The following is an 18,149-nucleotide window of genomic DNA, read 5'->3' as shown; positions in this document are numbered from 1 at the left end:
AACATCTATTACAACAATATACTCACTGGAGACAGACAATGGAAATGGTGCTTTGTCTTCCTACTGTCAGACCTCACATAAGTACCAAAGTGCTCTACTCTGACTAGGCTGGTAATTTTTCCAAGCACACACGTGTGGTGCTGGAGAGACCTTCCACATTTTAAAACTGCACAAGAGGAGGCACTGGAACAGCTTTCTCTCAGCTTGACTCCAACCCTTCCCAGGCTTCAGCCAAGAGAAATTACAGCCGTTTAATGTGACAGTGCTTGTCATAAAAGGGAATACTGTTGTCACTCAAGACACTCTAGTCCTCCTTCTCTTTGTCATCTGTGCATTTTGTTCAGATCACTTCAGGGAGAACATAGCAACAAATCAAGAATGGCACTTGCTTCGTATCGCATTGCTTCATATACAATGCTACAATTTCAGTTCTTTAAGAATGAATGAAAAGCAACACAATCTGCTTTCCTTCTCTGCCAATGCCCACTGGGACTCACAGGGAAGAGAAAATTTTGCTATCCTAAAAGTCAGTCACCATTTAATTCGTTTTCTATGCATTAATATTTGTAGAGGAAGAACTTGGGTCACAATTTACAAAGTAATTTCTCTCACCAGAGTTGTCCTTTGAAGCTTTGTGGACTTCATGCCTATCATTACAAACAGAACTTTTCACATCATTAGCGACTGTAATTTGTAGCTTTTTGCCAGCACCTTCCTTCTCTTCATATTCAGATGATTCTTCCTAAAAGAGATCAACCAAAACAGCTGAAATGAACAGTAACAAACATCATCTTTGCTGTTCCTCCATAAGCAATTCCTCATGCCAGTCTAACTCCAGCTTCATTTAAGTTCCAACATTCCAGAGCATATTTATTTTTTCCTCTACTTTGCTCCATGGAAAATCATTAGTTTCCTGCTCTCAATCTTATACAAAATTCTTTTTGTTTCCTCACTTTCAGCTATCACACCATGAATTTTCCTAAATGGTAGTAAAACTTCATGGACAAACACTGTAACACAGAACTGAGAAAAATCTGATTCAAGAATCTACTGCCTATTCTTTTTCCATACTTTAAAATATTACCATACCATAGCAAAGAAACTGTTTTGACTCCAAGTAAGACACTAACATCAAAAACAGATGATCAAAAGATGGATATATGTGAAAAATAAGTATTAAGAGAAATCTGGTTTAGGATGTACTCCTTACCTATCTGACCCTCAGAAAATACCCTTGTGATTGAATCATCCTTATATACTTACTTCGCTGCTTGAATGAAATGCTGCTCTCAAATTTTCTTCTTGCTTATTTAAGTGCAAGTTTTTACTTTCTTTTTTCAGTGGTTTACAGACTTTATCATCTACTCCTTCGTATTCCTCTTCTTCAGTATCTTCATTATCCACATGTTCAAGTATGACAGAGGTTGGTCCTTCACTTTCAGGTCCTGAGTTTTTTTCTGCTAACCAAGAATTATTGCCACTTTCAAAGCCATTACTGAAGTTTGACCTTTTCTCCTTAACACCACAACTATCTAAGAGAGGCTGAGGAATCTCTTTTTTCCAGTCTGTCACTTCAGAGTTTGGAAAACAGGAGTCAGCATTTCTGTGAAATTTCTCCTCAATCATGCTTTTTCTGTTCCTGCTTTCTTGCACATCTTGCAGATTATTTAGATTTTGAAAGACAGCTTGTTTTGGTACTGACTTGCAAGATACTTCATTATTCATGATCTTTGGAGACACTGCCATTTTATTTTCTTGAAACCTTTCACAAGACCCAGCTGTGAAAGACAGAGGAGTATCAACAGATTCCTCCACCTTTTCATCATGTTCCTTATTTATTTCATCATCATCACAGACATTGCTTGTTCCCCATTGAGCATCCCTTTCATACTTTTCTTTACTGAAATACTCTAATTTCTGATTCATTTCCCCTTCAGGTTCTGTTTTCTCCTCTTCCAGTATTTCATTAGACTGAGTTTCTTCATCCTTCAGCTCTCCTTCCTCCTTTTCATCTTCAGTAAAATCTTCATCATCATCCTCCTCCTCCTCTTCCTCCTCATAATCTTCATCACCATCTTCATTGTCATTTTCATCCTCTTCCTCCTCCTCTTCCTCCTCCAATTCTTCTTCATCCAGGTTGCTTGCAGCTGAGACATCTTGATCAAACAATTCTTCACTGTCCCCTTTGTTCACATTTGCATCTGATGGGATTCTTTGTTTGAGACTTTTCTTTGGTGATTTAGGGCTTTCAATTCCAGAACCATCACCATCATCTTAAAATACAAAAAAAAAAAAAAAGAAAAAAAAAAAAAAAAAAAAAAAAAAAAAAAAAAAAAAAGAAAAATGCATGTGAACAGAAAGAATTATATAAACAGTAATAGGCATGTTATCAGATTAATGTACAAGAGAGGAGCCATTTGGGAATGCCTAGAAATTGAGAGGTTAGGTGGGATGGAGGATGAACTTGATAAAGGAAAGGGGCTTAAAAGAGGATTAATATCTTCATTTTAATGAGTTATTTTATACTGAATTATCAAGTGCCATGTTTACAAAATGCTACTTTTCTCATTTGCTATTTAAACCCCCTCCCCCCAAACTAACCAAAAAACTTACTTAGCAAGTCTACCTTATATATCAGTGTATCATGCAATCTTTTGCAAATTAACTTACTATTTTTCCTGAACTGCTGTGAAGCATTCATTAACAGCGTCAGGTTTGGTTTCTGCAGCTTCTGTAAATAAAGATTTAAGGTTTTTTTAACATTAACAACAACAAATCCTTTGTTCATATCAAATATTGAACAAAAAATATAATCAGACTATTCTTATGGTAGTGCTGGCTCTGTCCTATACTTCTAACTACACAAACACTCCTCTCATATCAAGTTCAGTAAGTATTTCACACTTGCAGGCACCCTTTTGCAAATTGTTTTCAAAAATGTTTATGTACATAACCATTCTCAAAATCTGTTTCTAATATTTGTAATACTTAAGTAAAATTCAATTATATTTGAAAGTGCATTTTCAGGATGCTTACTTGCAAATGTGCACAAAGTAAGTAACTATTAAGATCCCCATACTTAATACATAAATTTATTCCCTACAAGTACACTAAAAATACCCCTAAATTTCAAAATCATGGAAGAAAAATGTATAATTTCTATTTAAATCAGTGCAACAAAATAAAATCAAGTTAAAACTAAACATGCTTGCATCTCCAGCATTACAGAGTGGGTTGAACTACCACACTCAGGTTCTACATCACAGCACAATGCCAGTGAAACAGAGTTGATGCTCCAGACATCACTCAGAAGTTCATAATTCTACAGATCATTAGTAAAAACAGTAAGCATGAGAGCTTGTATCTAACAAAAAAGTATTTAAAAAAAACAAGGAAAAACATGCAGTGTGACATGCAAGTACTGAATGTCATCTTGTAGAAGAAAATAGATGACCCATTCGAGTAAATCATCTGTTCTTTGAGCACTCTTGAGGAACCTGCTGAGGAAAGGAGAACTAGGTGATGAGGATTTTTGTAGATCTTGATAAATAAATGTCCTTTATCACTTAGGAATCTATCCCCAAATTTACAGAAAACAATAACAATGATTGGACAAGAACAGGCTAGGTTATAATAATAACTCAGAAATTTTTCAAGTCTGCAAACCTGATTCATATAAACAAGAAAAAATATAAAACTATGTGGTTATCTTGTCACCTACTGCTTTTGGGCTTCAAATTACAAATCTACTGCATACGCTGTCACAGCTACAGGTCCTTTAGGAAAATCTCATAGCAGAAGGAAGGCTGGCAGGCCAGAGATTACTTTAAAGAGAAAACAATATTGGCTGGAGCTGCAGTTTCTTTCAGTTCCAAAGAAAATTTGCCTTCAAACCCCTTATTTTTACAGGCTATTTTTCCTGTAAATGTACCATACCTTGGGGGTAAAATCAAGTTCCTCTTCCTCAGAGGTATGCCAACTGTCATCGCTCCCCTCTTTCTCAGAGCTTCTTTAAAAGCAAAGCAAAATGAGTACTGTGTCTCTCAAGTAATTCCTCAGGTAAGTATTATTATTTTTACAGTCTCACCTTATTGAGTCTCCTTGGGAGAAGTCATCTATTGCTGTTCAAACATTAATCAACATATTGAAATTAAATTTAGCATGCTAAAAATTAACCATTTAAAAATTAAACATTTTACATGGGCAACTCTACACATCATTATAGAATAATGCTTTGGGTAGTAAACTCAGTACAAGGTGGCATAAGTGACTGCATTTCCAAAACAAAACTGCATCTTCAAACAACACTGAATTAAAAAAAAAAAAAAAACAAAAAACCCCAACCAAAAAAACCCAAAAACAAAACCCCAAAAAAATAACCAAAAAAACCCAAACCAAACAAGTGTAGCATTAATATCCTATATTAGTAAACAATTAACTAAATAGTGGTGGTTTAGCAAGACATTAAGAACTTTCAAAGTCTTCATCTTACACACAAGTACACACCGCATGCAGAGATTTATTATTTTATGCAGCATCATGTATAACATTACGCTAGGTATTACACTATCTGCTGCTCTACCCAGTTACAGATTGTTTTGCAAAGGTAATGAAAATCAAAAAGCATAATCAAGCACTAAAGCTGAAGTACAAGAATCACCAACACTTCTGTAAACTACATCAAAAAGGGAATTCAGCAGACAAAAGTGGCAAACCCAGGGCACTCTATAGCACACTCCAAGTTTTCATTGGTGTTACAAACATGACTTGCACGTAGGATAATAGGATAAATCAGGTCAGAAAGAACCTCAGGAAGTCTCTTAGCCAGCCTTCTCAAAGTGAGCTCAGTTATGAGGTCAGATAAGGTCGTTCAGGGCTTTATCCAGTCTGGTCTTAAACACTTCCAAGAAGGGAGACTGCACAACCTCTCTGTTTTACTGTTCCCACATCCAATTAGAAACTATGTTGTTGCCATTTATGCCCCTTATATCTCCGCCTCCTGTCAATGTACCACTGGGAAGCACCTGGCTTTGTCTTCTCACATATACTAGAAGCTGCTGTTAGGTCCCCTGCAAATTCACTTCTCTAGGCTGAAAAATTCCAGTTTCCTCAACCTGTCCTCAAAGGGCAAAATATTCCTGTCCCTGACGAATCTGATGGCTTTCCACTGAACTTGCTCAGTGTTGAAAGACAAATCTCTCTTGCACTGGAGGCTCAAATTACACCCAGAGCACTGGACATAATCCAGAGAGTGCCAAGTAGAGGTGGATAATCACTTTCCTCAATCTCTTGGCTATGTGCTGCTCTTAATACAACTCAGGACACTGTTGCCAGGGCACCCTGCTGCTGGCTCATTCTCAGCTCACTCTGCCAAGACCCATCAAGCTTTCTCAGCAAGGTATCTCTCCTGCCAGGAAGTGCCAGCATGCTTTGTAGCAAGGGATTATTCTTTTCCATGTGCAGATTTTGCATTTGCCCTGGCTGAATTTTGCTAGACAGCCTAAGAGTTCATTACACAGTTTGTCAGAGTAAATGCTTCTGAATGACAGCACTACTGTGAAGGGCATCTACTGATCCTCCCAACTTACGGCTATTTGCAAAAAACTCGTTGAGAGTGCATTCTAGCACATCACTGATCCACTAAAGAAAGCTTACCTCTAGGAATCCAGCTTCAAGAGTGCTACAACCCTCAACTCTCAACAGCTAAGATTAAATAAAAGGGCTCTTCTTTCAATTCCCAAACAGAAGGGGAAAACAAACACAACTTCCACACAGTAGCTATTTCAGCATTCCTCAAGTTCTTGATAACTATCTTGTCAACTATAATTCTTGTCAACTATCATAACAAGCAATCCAAGGTCTTTGGCAGAATCATTAAAGGGAAAAGAAAACAGAGGCATATCATGCCTGAAGACATCTCCTCCACTAGCATTAAACACAAAAGAGCATGGAAATTTTGTCTGTTCTAAAGACAGGGTACATATGGAAATTTTGATGACTACATCTCCTGATCTCCACTTTGCTTTTTGGACAATGAAATACAGTGTGCATGTCATGTAGAGAAAACCTAGAAAGTGAAACAAAGACAAGCTAACAGTTAAAATATCAACAAAGTCTCTAATTTTTACTGTTTCCTATTGCAAGTACACAATATTTAAATAATATTAATTAGTTGTACATACCACAGTTTCCTGTTAACTCAATCAGTACCAGCAGTCTAACCTACCTGCTCATTTCCCAAGCTGAATAAAAATGTCTCCACCAGTGTGGATTAGTCAGTTATCACTCCTGATGGGTGACTTCAGTTATATTTTCAATTAGTACAGTTATAAGCAAAAGGGCTGAGTAAGTTTTCTGGAATTTTGCTTCCAATGAATAGATTAACTCAGTTGGGTAGAGCATGGCGCTAATAATGCCAAGTTTGTGGGTTGAATCCCTGTATGGGCCACTCACTTAAGAGCTGGACTTGATGATCTTTGTGGGTCCCTTCTAACTCTAAATATTCTCTCATTCTGTGAATAGTGACTTTGAGCATTGATCAAGAACAGGTCACTTTGTCCTTTAGAAGGCAAGAGAGAAAATTCACAAGCTACCTCTCAGAAAGAACTCTGATTACAGCAGAAATGGGGTCTAGAAAAGCACTCTCTGGAGATTGCTTGTTTCTACTTTAATTAAAGCCCATTTCCATTTCAGAGTAACAGAAGGGCTTATTAAAAATTATTTACTATCACCAATGACACAAAGCAAACACTAAATTCAATAATAAAAAACCAAGGCAAAACATGCAAACAAACAATAAAACTGCAAAACCTACTCTCAAAATAAAACTAGTAGTTCATATAACAAGTACCATCAAAAGAGGGGCCTCCAAGATAATAACCATCATAGATGTGTTGATACTTGTATACTGTACAACAGGTTTCATATTTTAATGCTACTGTATAAAATACCTTTCCTTGATTTTCCTGTTCTTGATGTCTGGTTAGGAGATGGATGCATTCCTATATCCATTTAGGAAAAGGCATGGAAAGGACAGATGGAACAATGACATCAGAATAAACTGGAATTTCCAGAAACTTGGAAAACATAAGCAGTACATCAAAGCAGCTACAGCAATGGGAGAACATACTGTGACTATCAGCCTGTTCTACAGTTAGAAGTGCTGGAAACAACCCAACCACAGTCTAAAGAACTCTGCTCTCAAGGGAGTGTCAAACAGTAAGTTAATGTACTTGCTCCATGTAAAACATCCATATTTCAGTATTTTGAAACACTGACACATTATCAGAAATATACTCTCCTGACAATTTTGTATTTCCCTCAACTTGACTACTTCTTGTCTAGCAGAGATGCAAATTAAATTCCTTCATGGTTGTAGAGTGCCTTACACATAGCGCACACAAAATTCCTTATTCTAAGCATCTCAAAAATCCATATGTGTCAAGAATCAAACTTTGGAGACTATCCAGAAGTTTCAAATCTTGGGTCCCTGTACTCAGACCAGCATGAAACTTTGAGACATTATGTTAGTTACACACACTCATCTTAAGTTACAGTTTTAGCATGTTTGTTATTCCTCGCTAAAAAAGGAACCCAGTAACTTGTTCCCTTAAAACAGCTCATCTTAAAAGTTGTGTCAGTTGGTGCCTGATACAAACATAGGCCACTTCTACCTCTGCTTCAAGTCCTGCTTATATTCATTTGACCATGCTGAGCCATTCACGTACAAAAGCTATGCCACCAGTCAGAGCACAGACATGACAAGAAGGCAGCATGTTCCCCCAGGACTATAGAGCAGGCCACAACTGGACTGAAATGGGTGCATTGACTGGTGTATCATGCATATGTGTTTGTGTGTGCACATGTCTGTGTGTTGTCGAACACAAGTTCAGAATATAAATCACTATGCATCTGCTCTACCCATCCTGCTTCATAAAATTTTGTATTTTAAGGCTACAATTCATTCTGTTATTGTAGCTGACACCAAATTTCTTCATGATTTAACATTTGACTCATAGCAGAACAGAGGCAACCTTCTATTCATTTTACCACATGGAACAAAATGTGGCAAAAATACTTGTATCAAAATAAGATACATTCAAAGAGTTAAGAAAGGAAGTCACTGTGGTTTCTCATCCCTTCTACATTTCTCAGTTTTCTGAAAGGATAATATAGGCCAGCTTTTACTGACCTTGGGAGATAGAAATCACTGAAGCACTTAATTCTTTTCAAAGAGCTCTATGATGGAAACCCAGTTTCTATAGGGACCCAGGAACACAAAAGGAACAATACATCACACAGTAAATATTCAGATAAACAAAATCAAACTTTTGAAGTAGGCTGAATTGCTCATTAGAGGAGAGTATTTCGAAAAATATTCAACAAGTGCAAAAGCAGCAAAAGGAACAAAGACAACACTGAAGATCCCAGAAAAACTGTATAGAAGAGCAACAAAAATGAAAATAATTCCAAAATGGGTTTCTCTGGTCTCCCGAGATCATTCCAACTTTTCCTCTAACAGAGGCTTCAAAGTCTGTTACTGCAGCATATCAGAAGGACTCTCATGATACAGGACCTGTACTTTTTGTGTGCAAGCTAGAGACTGCAGAATTAATTCAGGTAAATATTCTCTTTATGTTACTAATCTCTCTGAGACAGTAACAGTGTGCCCTGTGTGGGCAAAAGCAACATGTTCCTGATTAAACCACCTGCACCAAAATCTTTAAAAAAGAAAATATTCCTGCAATCTGTCAAGAGACTTTCTAAATCTCTGACTAGGTCAAATCAAGTGTTCCTAAGTCAAAGCAACAAAGTCTGACTCTAAATTAAATTCCTGTATCTAGGAAAAGTCAGTGAGGAAAAATATCCTATATTTTGCTCATTTCTCTTGACATATTTAAAAATGAAATAAAGAACTGTATTTACAGGAATAATGAATTGTGTTTGAGCAGTGTCTTCTGCCCATTTACCATACAGTTCCAAAGTAACACCCTTAAAAATTTGGAAAGAATAAAATTTCCCACTTGTAGGGCTTGAAATGTAAAGTACAAGACACACTATTTCATTTATACTAAGGTATTAATTTTCTAGATTTTTCAGATTCCTCTAGGACTCCGAGCTTATAACTATAGACTGAATTTTTAGAACTCACTGAAGGAGTTAATTTTTTGATCACAAGGCAATTTAGTTTTTTTCTGGATCACAAGGTAATAATTATTTTCTAAAAAAAAGTCATTAAAATTACTGAAAGTGGAAGAAAAGCATTATTTTTATTGTAAATCAGACTACGCTCTAGCCAATACAGCATTCACAGACACTACAATGTTACTGCCAACAAAGTCACTGTTCCAATATAATATTTGCTAGGTATGTCTCTACAGCACCTACATGGAAACAGTTATAACTGATTTTGAGAAACAGGATGTGCAAAAAGGACCTTCGTGCAGATGGAACTATTAACAACAAAATGAAGACACAAACTCCATGAAAATCAACATGACACATACCTTTCTGTTCATTTCTCTGTTGCTTCCCAAGTACAGAAAGAGGAACAACTACTCAGGTGGAACCCACTGCTTTTGTAATTGGATTTTCACAATCTGAGTTGCCATCTCTAGGTAGAAGTACACACTTGAAAAGTAAACACTTTTGCCTAGTTCCTTCCCTATCCTCCTCTCTCTCCCAAGGAAAACCCAAATAAGTGGACAGTCTGACAGAAAGTAACAACCCTAAGAAGCGAACACAGAATGCAAATCAAATGCTTTCACAGCCTGACAAGCAGCACTTCCAACTATCATCAAATAAGCACATTCACAAAGCTTGTGCTACTCCATCTGAAGCCTCCACTAAAGCCAATGGTGAACACTGTAAGTGCTAACAACACAAACCCACTAAGAAAAAGCCACACTGATCCTCCTTGTGAGCTACTCCATGGTGAAGGGTCTTACCTCCTCTGTCCACAGCAGGTGCACCCAATGTAAAGCCAGCAGCTGCTGCCCTGTGTGGAGTGCCAAGTGCTGTGATGCCTTGTGCACCACCACCTGTAGAAGCTTCTCCTGTGTTTTCCCAGTCTGCATATTCTGCCAGTTGTTTGCTAAGACTGTACAGAAAAAGAGAGGAAATGCATTAGGTAAAAAATAATCTCATACCTGCACATAGCATTTAATAGAAGAGTTAACAGCCACTTCTTATCCAACCTATTCTTATCCTAGCTTTATCCTATCCATAGCCATATAGATTTATATACTCATATGCACTTACTGCATGACTATTACACACTTAAATATTCACTACAGTCATGTTCACTCTACAGTCATATTCAAACCTACAAAGGTATTAACTCCTGCTTGGTACCTGTCAAGTTTCACCTGTGGATAACTGTAGGATACATGAACAGACATATTTGTATCTTTACAGACATATCTGTATATATATATATATACAGACACGTGTATATGTACAGACATATTTTAGAGTTTATATTGAGCAAATGTGAGCTTAGCAGTGAAACTTGAAATCTAACAGAGAACTCTGGCTAAAATTTTTCCTCAGCTTCCAAGTTAACACTAGACACTGGAATGATACATATCAGAAGACATAAGGAAATGACCACAAGTAGTGCCAGGGAAGGGTAAACTGGATATTAGGAAAAATTACTTCAGTGAAAGGGTTGTCAGGCATTAGAACAGACTGACCAGTGAAGATGTTGAGTCACCAGCCCTGGAGGTATTTGAAAGATGTTGTAGATTGGCACTTAGGGACATGGTTTAGTAGTGGGCTTGGCAGTGTGTTAGGTTGATTCTTAGAAGCCTTTTCCAATTTAAATGATTCTATGAAGACATCACTGAGCACATCCTCAACACAAGTCTCAGCACACTATTAAAGCTTGGTGCTGTTATCAAAAACCATATTGGTAACTGTCAGCTTACTCTAATTATACAGTTTTAAATTTACCTAGAATATCCATGAATAACAGCATAATCCTCAGCTGTCCAGCCGTTAGTGTCTTTATGGGAAACATCAGCACCATACCGAAGAAGAACCTTTATCACATTAAGCCCACCACCAGAAGCAGCAGTCATAAGTGGGGTTCTGGAGGACCCAAGAAATATGATATGAAATGGATTGCTTTACAGTCACCATAAATATTTTTGTTTTTGTTTGCCCTCAAAAAAGTATACTCTCCATTACTTTAAAACGAACAAAAGAAAAATAATTTTTCATTAAGATAAACAATAAAATGGGAGAGGGTCTCAAAACAATTAATCTTAAAACAAAGCTTCTACACAAACAACACTTAGAGACTCTACTACTATGCAGGAGATGGCTTTTCAATTTGAGGGAATGCCTCTGAACTAGTGGCAGGTTTCCTGCCAGAAAGGCCATCACAGACAATAACATTTTGAAATCCTCAATGTGGAATGCATTGAATGAGATATGACAGCAAGCCACTGAGGTATGACCATCTTTCACAAGTCACACAGAAGTAACTGCTTCTGTGTGGCTCCTTGTTTGTATTTTTTCAAACCTCATTCCTATGCCTCTCTCAAGCCAAGCTGAAGAATACTGAAAAGAGCCATGTAAATTTTGACAGCCCCTCACCTTTCACATTGATCTCGAGCATGCACGTTAGCTCCTTTTTTAAGGAGAAACTCCATTATTTCTTCATGATGTTCGGAGACAGCAAGAAAAAGAGGGGTACATCCCTCCTGAAAGGGCAGAAAAAGTTAAAAATCAAAGTTAAAACAAACAAACAAACGAACCTTTAAGAAAAATATGAATGCAATTTTTGGAAAGCACTTTATTAAAAATATAAAAATTTACCTTGTTTTGGGCATCAATATTGGCATCATGCTGAAGTAACAGCCCTGCTACAGTAGTATTACCAGATAGGACAGCCAGGTGAAGGGCAGTGTTGCCATCAGTATCTGCCAGATTTGGGTCAGCACCATGTTCTAGCAGAATAGCCACACATTTTTCTTGCTGGCACTGTACTGCCTGGAAACAAAACACAAAAAACTTCCAGCATTTACAGTTTTGCTTTGTTGCAATTCCTCCATCTTCCCAATACTGGGAATTAAGAGCACCTTCAAAGATTGGCTAACGTATGCCCATTCCACAACAATCACAATCTGCATGGTTTTACAAAGGTCTACATAAAGAATACTGAAAAATACATAATTTAGTTCAAAATCAGTAAGTCTCACTTGCAATAACATACCATAGTCCACGTACCTTCATCAGTGGTGATCTGTTATCATTGTCAAAAAGATTTAGCTTACACTTGTTTTCCACTAGAAATGTAACTACATCCACATGGCCATTTGCACAAGCAAGATGCAGAGCTGTCCTAAAAATTAAATAAATTGAATTAGCACAGACAGGGATAATTTCAGGTTTTTTTTTTTTTTTTGATAAACAGATATGACCACAAGTTTCACTTTGTAAATCTCAAGCTTAAGAACCCACTCCATTACCAGTACCAGTAGCTGCACACCAAATGCTTGGGACTTGCTAGCAAAAACCCTCCACAGCATCTGCTTAGTACAGGGACATTTCTTTCACTGTAGAACAGAATCTGCAGAGATTCTTGTGCCCACGTGTTGGGTATTGTCCTCGGTAGTGTGGGACTACACACGTGGCACAGCAAGAGAGACCAAAGCTAGGGAATCTGAGGACTATGGCAAGTCAACTTCTAAATTTTTCTTTGATCGTTCATGGGCCAGAAGTGTGTTGGAGATGTTAGAGATGGGTTGAATTGCAAGAATATTAGAGCTTCCCCTCACTTTGAGAATTTTTCCTTTCTCTCCAGCTTTTTTACTACTGAAGCAAAACCAAGAACACAATTGCACCAAAGTGCCTCTAACAACATGTAGCAAACCAGAGAGCAGAACACTCTGATCCTCACTACAGGAAAGTAGGTTTTGACTTTCCTGTAATGTTTAATTATCATAATCATAAAAGGCCTACTATAGATTAAGTCCACTTCAAGGAGGCAAGACTGTGTTTCCACAATATATTACCAGCACAGGAAAATGGAACTTTTTTCTTCAGTTTAAAGCCTTGCCAGAAGGAAAAGCAGCCCTTCAAACCACAACATCTTGGGTCTGATGTCAATTAACCAGTCTACTTGTACACAAAGACACAATCACTGAGGAAGTCCTTACATATGTTTTATCCTACAAATCCAGTAGGTGTTTTTAGGGCAATAAAACTAGATGAGTTTTACTGCTGCCAGAAGTCCAGCCTTCTGGACAGCCAGACTAGGAGGCTGAACTACTCTGCTAAAACCAGCTCCCTTTTCAGAACATCACAAAGGATTTGACTCTGAGCCTCTTCAGAAAAGGTGATTCCCTTTTGCTTATGATAGATCTCTAGGAACTATGCTGCAGCCCAGGGCTTCTCCTTAAGGTAGAACTCTTAAGTACTTGCTGTGCTTGACTCAAACCCCCATACAACACCTGCCAGAAAGCAACAGCTTCTCCTGCAAGTCACCGACCAGATATTCCAGTCCAAGGTACTGACAAGTTATACCAAAGCCTCAGAGCAAAAACTAACTGCAACCTAAAACCACACTGTGGCTTAGGCTGCCACATCACACTCAAAAAAGGCAACCACGTGTGCAGCATCAATAAACAACATGTTTATTTTGCGTTATAAATCCTTCCTAACTGCAGTGCCCACCTTTCTTTAAGTTGCTCTCAGCTGAGGCAGTGCATCCTTCGGGCTCAACTACTGAACCTGCTCGCTGAGCCCTCAGAGGTGCGTAGAGATGGGTGCGATTACACTCAGACTTCAAAGCCTGGCTAGAGAATGGCCACAAGGCTCCTCCTGCAACCCCCTTTGCCAGGCTAAGAGCTCGCTTCCACCCCTGCGCCCCTGGGCAAGGACATAGGAGTCCGGGAATGAGGGCACTGAGGAGGCCGGGTCAAAAATGATAAGGCGACAGTTGGCCGAATTCAAGGGGTTTTTGGCAGGCCAAGCCTGCTCCCCAGAGCCAGCCAAGGGCTGCGCTGGGCTGCGGCGCCCGCACTCCCACTCCTCACAGCGACGCTGCCGGTCCGCTCCTGCGCCGGGGAGCTCCCGGGGGCTGCTACGGCTGCACCTGGGGCTCCCGAGACCGCCCCGCGGCTCCCGCCCTTACCGCTCCGCCTTGTCCCGCCCGTCGATGCTGTATTTCCTCAGTCCCTGCCGCACCTGGGCCAGGTCGCCGCTGGCGGCCGCGCGGTGCAGCTTGCCCAGGTCCTTCTGCCGAAGCTCGTAGGCACCGGCGGGGCAGGGAAGGGAGGCGCTGCCGGGTGGCGGCTGCCCCTTCCTCTTCCTCCCGAACCCGAAGATCCTCTTCATCCCGCAGCAGGGACGCAGGCACAGTCCCGTCTAAGGAGAGCGACGGCGGGGAGCGACGGTGGGCTGTATCGTGCCTCAAGCAGGGACAGGGGAGGGGAGCTCCCGGCAGCGAGCTCGACTCGATGCGGCTCCTGCGGAGCGAAGCTCGGGCGCGACGGGAGCCCCAGAGCTGACCCCCGCCCCCGGCAGCCCCGCTCCACCGCCCCGCGCACGGCGAGCTCCGCGCAGGCGTGGGCAGGCCCGCGCAGGCGCGGCCGCGGGAGGCGGGGAGTTAGGGACGGAATAGTGCTCGGATGGAATTAATGTCCTAGGGCAGTTAGGGCTGCGTGAGTGCCGCTGTCAGGCTTGGGTGAGTGGGTGACGAGAACAGACAGCAAGGATTAATGCAACAGGAAGGGGGATGGAGCGCAGCTTCAGACATCATCTACTTACGTGCCTGACCAGATGCTGAGGAACACGTCTGGTCCAGGTAGCTGGGATCGCAAGCTGCCGATTGAGATGCAGGTTAAGCTTTGGGTGGGAGCCCGAGACAAGAGGCCGTGAGCTGCAAACCTTCGGGATATCCAAGGGCGCGAAGACAGGTGACGCTGGCCAGGTGAACGGACTCTGGGAGACACAGCAGCAGCCTGGAATTGCCGACTTTTTTGGGTAACAAAGGAGATGAAGACCGGTGACGCCAGGGAAGTCGTTGAACGTGGAGAGTGGGGCGAGAGCCGAAGACTCGGGCGGAAGAGCGAGACTGGCTCAGGGGGCGACTGTGAGGCTGTAGAAGCCCAGAGGTTCTTTATGTTGGTGCTTTACTCAGGGGCAGCAGCTCGAGATGTTTCTGTGTTACTGCACAGGAATAAATTGCTTTATGGAACGAGATATCTGAGGCTCTGCTATGGGAAACCGGGGTCGAACCGGTAAGGAAACCTGGTCTGCCCGTGTGAGAGTCGGGGTGTGCGGAGATGTGTCAAGCGAGGCGCCCTCACCTCACTGCAGCCGCCCGCCGTGCAGGGGCTGCGCTTCCAGCAGTGGAAGCCTTTGGCCCTGTGACACCTTTGGGTGTGTGACTATCCGAGTTTTGTGAATGGTCAGACTGGGAAGTTTTCCTAACACCCATGACAGACTCAGAAAGTTACCTTCTGGCAAATGGGACTAAGTTGGCACTGACACAGAGGAATAAAACATGCATGTGAACGGCCTGTGTGAATATGTAGTACAGAAAGCAAAATATTTGGTAAGTTTGGAATAATTATTAATATTGTACTGCTGCAGTGATGCCACTGGGTAGTTCAGATACCATATAATTTGGGGGTGATGCCATGGTACAGTATACCCTAGAGTATTTGGCTAATGGAACACCTTGCCAGAACACTTTTTCCTATCTTTAGAAACTACTTTTTGCATATGAATTTCTGAAAAACAGATGGAAAACAAAACCTAATTCGAACAGAGGAATGCATTTCACTATGATGAGCAGTAAAAATATTTATTGCAACTGGACAGGAATATAGTACCACTTTAGGGAGGTGATTCAGCCCTTTGAAATATTTTCCTTTCCTTCATCACTAAGAATGGTACATATATTAAAATCTTTATTTTCCTTTCCAGAATGAATCTTCATAGCTTTATTAAATGTGCTGGCAGTATTCTTTTGTACTGAGGTGACCGTTGTACAGATATTTTCTTTAGTTGATTCTCAGTGTATTAGCAGTGTTGTTTTTTCAGACCTGATGTCTAGAAAGAAGAGCCAAAATAATAATAACAACAATAATTTTAAAAAGATGGAAAAATACTGTTTTGCTGAAACCACAGCTAAGTAGATTCATGTTGCAGAACCTAAATTTCTATGAGTATTAGGCAATTACTATTAGTAACCATTTTGAGAGCGTCTCTGTGTTCAGTCTGACCATTTAATGGAAAAATGGAGAGCAAAATGCACTTTTTAACTGGATATATTTGTTTTCTTCCAGCCATCTTAGAAGAAAGGCAAGTTTTTATTTACAAGATGGCAACATGGGATAAACATGAGTCATCTCTATGCTCTTCAGGAGGAAGTATTTAATCTCAACTTTTCAAGTGGACACATGCTCAGCCACAAATAGTTTTGTTTTTACAGGTTACTTCCCAACTAAGATCAGGAGAGCCTAATTCTATGTCAAATATTTCTGAATGTTATCAATAAAAACCCCTGTGATTACAATGTCAGTTTCAGTTGGTGACTTTGATAGCTGAATGGGCTAAAATTTGGTTTATTGCTTTTGAAGATAAGGGGATGCTGATGGGGTCATAGAGTCATATGGGTACAACAGGAACTGTTCATTCCTTACTAGCCAAGAAAGATGCAAAAGAAATAGCTAGTCTCTGTCACTAAAGCAACTGTCAGCTGTTTTATCAATACTACTTCTTTAATTGTGTTTGCTCAGGGTGCTGTTGAAGCTATCAAAATGTATGGTTTTAGTTTTGATCCATTTCTATTTTAAATTTCATTTTTATAGTTCCTTTTTGGATTTAGGTTTGGGGTTTTTTTTAAAGTTTGGTATTTCCTATTCTGTTGCTTTTCCTGTTCAGTGTTCTCTATGCTTATCTGTAGTTTTCTCAGTATCATCTAATAGCAGCTATTTCTTTTCCTGTCTGCATGAAACAAGACTTGTGTACCACAGGAAGATTTCCAAATAGGGCTTAAGTGTGACTTAAGTGTTGCATAAGCACTCGTATTTGGATTAGTCTGCTATAGGTACACCTTTCCTTCCACATGATTCACTGTAGCTGGATAATTTAGCTCACAGTCTTTGTACAGCTGAAGTATAAAATGGCAGTCTGAAATTCCCCCTTGCCTGTATGGCTAATTCCCCTATTAGACACCTGGTGCTTTTTGTCTACCAGGAAGGAAGTATCAGTAAAGACTTGTGCTGATAACAATATGCTGCTAAGAATCTGGTTTAGTACACCTGCTTTGCAACTGCTGTATTTTTAGGAGTGGTACCACTTAGAAAAGCTGCCTGGGAAGATAGCATGTCTCAGTAATGCCGACTCGGAGGCTTTGAAGGGACGGGGTAGTTAGAACACATCCTGCAGACAGTGACTTCAGCAGCTTTTGCTGTAAGGGCAGAGCCACAGCTGTGGGGGTGCTTCTGGTGTGCCGCTTCTGGAGCCATCCAGAGTCATTGGATAGTTGCTGAGTCAAGTGGGGACAGTTTTACTTGCTCCCAGTCCAGCCTGACATACCATATCCCATGCACATGGTAGGATTAACAGCTAGCTTTCCATTCAGAATGTAGAAGGGATTTCTTTTGGCTTCCTCTAAGTGATGAACAAGAAATTTTATTTTCTTTTCAATACAGTAAAAGAGTTACTGTATGAGATTAGTGCTAACACCACCAAGGTTATGGGTTCAATCCTTTTATGGGCCATTCATTTAAGAGTTGGACTTGATGATCCATCGTTGTGGGTCCCTTCCAACTCATAATCTTCTGTGATACTATGGTTCAGAAGAGGCTTACTCGTATATTCAGAACCACACAAATTCACTGGCTCACACTTTCTGGGCTACCAATATACAGTTATCATGGAAATGAACTCTGTTATTATGGAGTCAGGTAGGTCACAATTGGATTTGTTAGGTTTGGTTCATTTTAATTGAGAAAAATGCAAAATAAGACCCTTGTCTTCCTTCTCTTTATTAAACTACTTGGAAATTATAAACCATAAAAAGGGGAGAAATGTCTGCTGACAGTAGGACTACAGTGCATTGAGAACTTATTTCAGTTCCCAAATGCTGTGGCATAACCTCAGACCAATACTGAGGTACCACACAG

At 40.1% G+C, this 18,149-nt stretch overlaps 1 protein-coding gene across 1 annotated transcript in view; it reads right to left on the bottom strand.

Moving 5' to 3' along the window:
* ANKRD26 (ankyrin repeat domain containing 26) overlaps positions 1-14,518 on the bottom strand; it is a 47,878-nt gene extending 33,360 nt beyond the window's left edge. Inside the window, exons 1-12 of the mRNA XM_068189895.1 lie at positions 14,144-14,518; positions 12,235-12,349; positions 11,824-11,997; positions 11,602-11,708; positions 10,954-11,091; positions 9,948-10,099; positions 6,951-7,001; positions 4,088-4,121; positions 3,937-4,009; positions 2,671-2,731; positions 1,264-2,273; positions 580-742 (exon numbers count right to left, since the gene is read on the bottom strand). Coding sequence (XP_068045996.1) covers positions 580-742; positions 1,264-2,273; positions 2,671-2,731; positions 3,937-4,009; positions 4,088-4,121; positions 6,951-7,001; positions 9,948-10,099; positions 10,954-11,091; positions 11,602-11,708; positions 11,824-11,997; positions 12,235-12,349; positions 14,144-14,346 — 2,281 coding nt within the window. The 5' untranslated portion in view covers positions 14,347-14,518. The remainder of the gene's footprint in view (positions 1-579; positions 743-1,263; positions 2,274-2,670; positions 2,732-3,936; positions 4,010-4,087; positions 4,122-6,950; positions 7,002-9,947; positions 10,100-10,953; positions 11,092-11,601; positions 11,709-11,823; positions 11,998-12,234; positions 12,350-14,143) is intronic.
* Positions 14,519-18,149: the final 3,631 nt, after the last annotated feature.

The sequence above is a fragment of the Anomalospiza imberbis genome, chromosome 5 (assembly GCF_031753505.1).
Source record: "Anomalospiza imberbis isolate Cuckoo-Finch-1a 21T00152 chromosome 5, ASM3175350v1, whole genome shotgun sequence".
Lineage (NCBI taxonomy): Eukaryota > Metazoa > Chordata > Aves > Passeriformes > Viduidae > Anomalospiza > Anomalospiza imberbis.
This window is presented reverse-complemented; position numbering and strand designations above follow the sequence as displayed.